This window comes from Adiantum capillus-veneris, chromosome 15, assembly GCF_014529385.1.
Source record: "Adiantum capillus-veneris isolate H3 chromosome 15, ASM1452938v2, whole genome shotgun sequence".
Classification (NCBI taxonomy): Eukaryota; Viridiplantae; Streptophyta; class Polypodiopsida; order Polypodiales; family Pteridaceae; genus Adiantum; species Adiantum capillus-veneris.
Window position 1 is genome coordinate 42,784,597 of NC_140945.1, and position 4,611 is coordinate 42,789,207.

The 4,611-nt window shown below is 40.0% G+C and overlaps 1 protein-coding gene across 1 annotated transcript; it reads right to left on the reverse strand.

Moving 5' to 3' along the window:
• Nucleotides 1–818: 818 nt before the first annotated feature.
• Nucleotides 819–3,293, reverse strand: LOC147440583 (ethylene-responsive transcription factor WIN1-like). Its single transcript, XM_086483540.1, has 2 exons — nt 2,919–3,293; nt 819–2,179 (listed from the first exon to the last, which is right to left on the reverse strand). Exons 1-2 carry the CDS (start codon nt 2,996–2,998, stop codon nt 1,132–1,134), a joined length of 1,128 nt encoding a protein of 375 aa, XP_086339666.1. The 5' UTR covers nt 2,999–3,293; the 3' UTR covers nt 819–1,131.
• Nucleotides 3,294–4,611: the final 1,318 nt, after the last annotated feature.

Sequence of the window (4,611 nt, forward strand, 5' to 3'; positions counted from 1 at the left end):
CTTTGGTCACTTCCACCTTTCAAGTTCTACACTTTGGTACAACTCTTCACTAAAATAAGTGTCTTTTGTATGTGTGTACTAAACTATATGGAAGGCCATTCATTGAGGGTGCCTAACATATACATGTCCACAAATCCTAGGCTTATTCTCAATTCACACCACTAGAGTTGTCGCCTTCGACAACTCCTACTTAAAGCACTAGAAGTCTTTTTCCATTTGCATTGTTTATCCTTTAGCGAGCCGGGAAGTCGGGCTAAGCTTATCTAAACTAACCAAAAAGTAGTAATTTGTCATCTTTTATGATGATTAAGTGTAAATCTTATTGTAAAACTCTCCAACAATCATCAATTCAACTAGGCTTTTCTACTTATGTCAAAGTAGCCCAAACATGGAACATCTATGATTAGTGACACTCAATATTGAAAGTCAAAAAAGCATGATACCTAGCAAATTTTTTTTAGTTGATGCCCCTTATAATTGCATGAATTGGGCACTCTTTTAAACATTACTTAAGCTCTCATTAGTGTCCCTCAAAAGTAGAAACAGACAAGCTCTTATTGACACTTCCTTCAAACCATCAATATGATTTTATCAATTGAGTAGCATATTCCACCACTTTAGGACCCTTTGAATTACTTTAGAATAAAAGATGAGAAATCCACAATTGATGGCAACCTTGTTGTACAAGGTCCCCTCCTTGCAAATGAAGCAAAAATTGAGTGAAATTATCTTTAAGAAAACCATTCACCTCTATTTCCATCAAGTGTACCTTAACACATTATAAACTTCTCTGTCATGGAAAAGACAAAAAGACAATGTTGCTTTTTTACTATAAGATTCCAACATTCCATGCAAGCCTCAAAATTGAGGCTATAGGCAAGAAAAGGCTAATTAATCCACTAATACAAATCTTAAGCTAAGAAAGAGTCTGATATACATATGTATATATAGGGATTGTATATGGATATGTATGCCATTTTTGAATAGCTCCATAACCTTGTGCTAGTCAAATTCAGCATATTGGCCTACTTTTCATAGTCTTGATACATGCAAGAATATGGGTTTTTGTTTTCGTAAAGGTAATTTTAATTAAGCCCACATATTTGTGGCCATAGCTAAAGTGTGTGCTTTCTAGAAGAGGAGTGGGCACCCATCTTTGCTCTCAAAATGCAAATTGGGCCCACTTTCTATAAAGGGAAATATGTCCTTGTTGCCACTGTTTGCCCAACTTGATTCTTGCCTTGTTGGGAGAAATGGGCAAAGTGTGCTAGTGATGGCGCCCTTGTATTCGACGCGATTACTCGCAACAATTGGGCAGCTTAATGTGCTTAGCTTAGGGGAAGCCATGTACTGAGAGAAGCTAAGTTGTGGTAAGGGGTAGCTCATTGTACTTGTGCTTGTAGCTTGAGGTAAAAGGCAGCTAATGATATTGCTATTGTGTCCGATTGCGCTGCATTCCATATGATTGTCGTATGGAGCCCCAAAGTTGACATTATTGTAGCCAAGTAGCTCCTCTATCATTTGGGTAGCTATTACATCTTCACTCTCTCTAGTGCTATTGATCTTTTCAATATGATTCTCTGTAGTAGCTAGCGGGCCCTGACAGTCAACCTTTCGATTGAAAGAGAGAGTCTGCTGATGTGTATTCTCACTCGTTGTCGATGGAGAGATGGCAATGATCGAGTTTGCCGAAGAGGGATCCTTGTTGACTGTAGTATCATCCAATTCAAGGGTCATGACCCAATTGGATGTAGAGTCGAGGCCCGGGCCAATGTGCTTTTGCCAAACTCCAAGATTGGACTTTTCAGGGTCAAGGCGTAAGCACGTGAGAGACTGCGGTGGAGGGGAATTGTATGACATATTGCCGATGACCGATGGTGATTTATCAATTTTCTGTTCAATCAAAGAAGCTGACGGGGACTCGTAGAGAGGGAGAGCAGCTGCCGGAGCATTATTATTTTGATGCTGATGCTGCATTTGGTTGGCCAAGAGGTAAAATTTTCGGAGCTTTGTGATAAGAGATGAAGATAGCAAATTGGTGGAGGGTGCCCATGGTGATTGGGGATCAAATGGGAAATTGGTTTTGGCCCTTGCGCCACTCATCAGTATGGCTGCCTCATCATAAGCTTTTGCTGCATCTTCTGCTGTCTCAAATGTGCCGAGCCACACCCTCGTCTTACTGCCCACAAAAGAACATGCCCACAAGATAAGAAAACGAATGCATTTTGCATACAGGCACACTCACATTTCCTTGTCTAAATTGGGGTTGTATGCACTTCCTTAGTGGGGTATGCCTCACAATTTGCTTCTTTATTCTACAGTTAAGCAAAACTAAGCAAATATGCGACAATTAGTCATTGCCTTGCATGGCTCTAAGATAAAGCAATCCACATTGTATGATGCAGGGAATGGGGATCATCTAAATAATCTGACAAATTAATGCACCCAAAATTCCATGAGAGACAATTCGACACTCTCCTTTGACGGTAAACCCCGTTGCAATTGTTATAGCCATCTTAATGTTGGGCTCTGATATCACTTGTTAATGTTGGTGATTAGGGAAGAAGCAGCTTATTAGAATAAGCAACTTCTTCTAATCATTCCTTAATCACTTACACTAACACTTATATATTCATGTAGTCATGAACACAGAAATCAAGTGGGAAAACTGTGCATAAATACAATGCACTAGAGTTGCTTCAGCATAGAACTTTCAGAGCATACTAATTTGTCTGGTTAGATTTTCTGTTAATCCTTGCAATGCTACATAGCACATGATTAGAGGCATAACAACAAGACCATATACACAGCGGAGTAAATAAAAACACACAATGCAGAAAAGGACGAACTAAATATGGAGAATTGAAGCAAGAAAGAGCAGAAGGCACAAGCTTGATTCAGAGAACATGGGCTCTTACAGAAGAGGATGCCGGATTTCCGAGACCCAAGAGCCCCAATGGCGCTGCCGGACTCCGCGGAATCGCTGAGGACGAGCCATGATTGACTGCTAATAATGCAGGAAATGAGCAGAAGATTAAGGGCCTCTTGCGGCTCTTGCAGCGTGTGCTTACACTCCAAGTCTAGCAGAAGGAGAGCCACCTAGAGTTTTCTCTCTGCATCTTCTTGCTACTGCACATAACGACAACTAGCATACGTAGCTGCTTATTGAGCAGGAGAACCTCACAACCCACGTTCGCCATTTCTACTTGCAGGGTTTCATGTTGCCCTTTCTCATGAAAACCCAACATGCCAAATACTTTTAAGTGTGTTTGCTTCTAACGCCCAAGCTAGTAAAATATGAATCCGTGTATTGTAATCAGCACCCTTCCCTGCTTTATATATAGTATATATAGAGTATAGATACATGCATAAGTAAATTTTTACACACATACATGCATGGGTGTCCATGACTTCTAAACCATTGCTATGCCCTATGTTATAACCTAGGCTCTAGCCAACATATACACACACAAAAAACGCATCTCCTATCATGTGTTCCCCGTATCGACGCCGCTATGGACTCCTAGTGTATGCACACATACAAACATATATGTATGCATACATACAAATACCATGAAGGTACGTGCATCTCAATGTGGTCCATGAATACATAACTGCATCACACAGATTTCGTAGAAAAGAATTTAAATTTCTTATTGTAACACTGTTTTTACACACATAAGGAAATCATTTATAGATGGTATCCACATATAGGTGTATTTTATTCAAGATAAATTATCTTCTATGAGGTTTTTCAACATAAAGCTCAAGCACATGTGATATACAACGTATATATGTGCAGTACATAGTGGTCAAGATGAGGCCACACAAAAAACATGCATGAATACAAGGTAGAGAAAATGTACAACCATAGGCTACATTTATTTCAGTGACATCTACTTTTCTCAACCATCTGTGTGCGTGGGTGTGTGTGTAAAACATATAAAACCGTTATAAGCTTGCATATTGACATATGCGATATATCTATGCAGTTGCTAAGAATACGTATAGAGATAATGAGAGAGCTTGATCAAGGCTTGCAATCGTGCACACACCAAGAGAGAAGATAGACAAATGAAGGCTCAAACTAGTTCTCCACTACTCAACATGATAAGATAAGTCTACAACTAGTATGTGACCTATGCACTGTTATGGCCAAGAAAAGCATAGTTATTGGATCTCTCTCTCTCTCTCTCTCTCTCTCTCTCTCTCTCTCTCTCTCTCTCTCTCTCTCACACACACACACACACACACACACACACACGTGCGCGCGCACACTCACACATATATGTTGTTTAAAATTATGTTCTCTCTCTCTCTCTCTCTCTCTCTCTCTCTCTCTCTCTCTCTCTCTCGCACACAGACACATATGCCTTGGGGATAGATGTAAAACATCCACAACTTCTCCAAATATGTGAAGCTAAAGTAGTTGGTTGCAATGGCTCCTAGAAGCTAAAACAACATTCTTAGCCATAGAATTAAGCCCAAATGCATCCAATGCTAAGATGGTATGCATCCTTGCATCCCCAATTAAGGTCATTTTGTCCCTTATATGTTCTTGGTTAGGGGGCCAAGCTAAACAATTAGTGATTGCTCAGATTGCTTTCAATA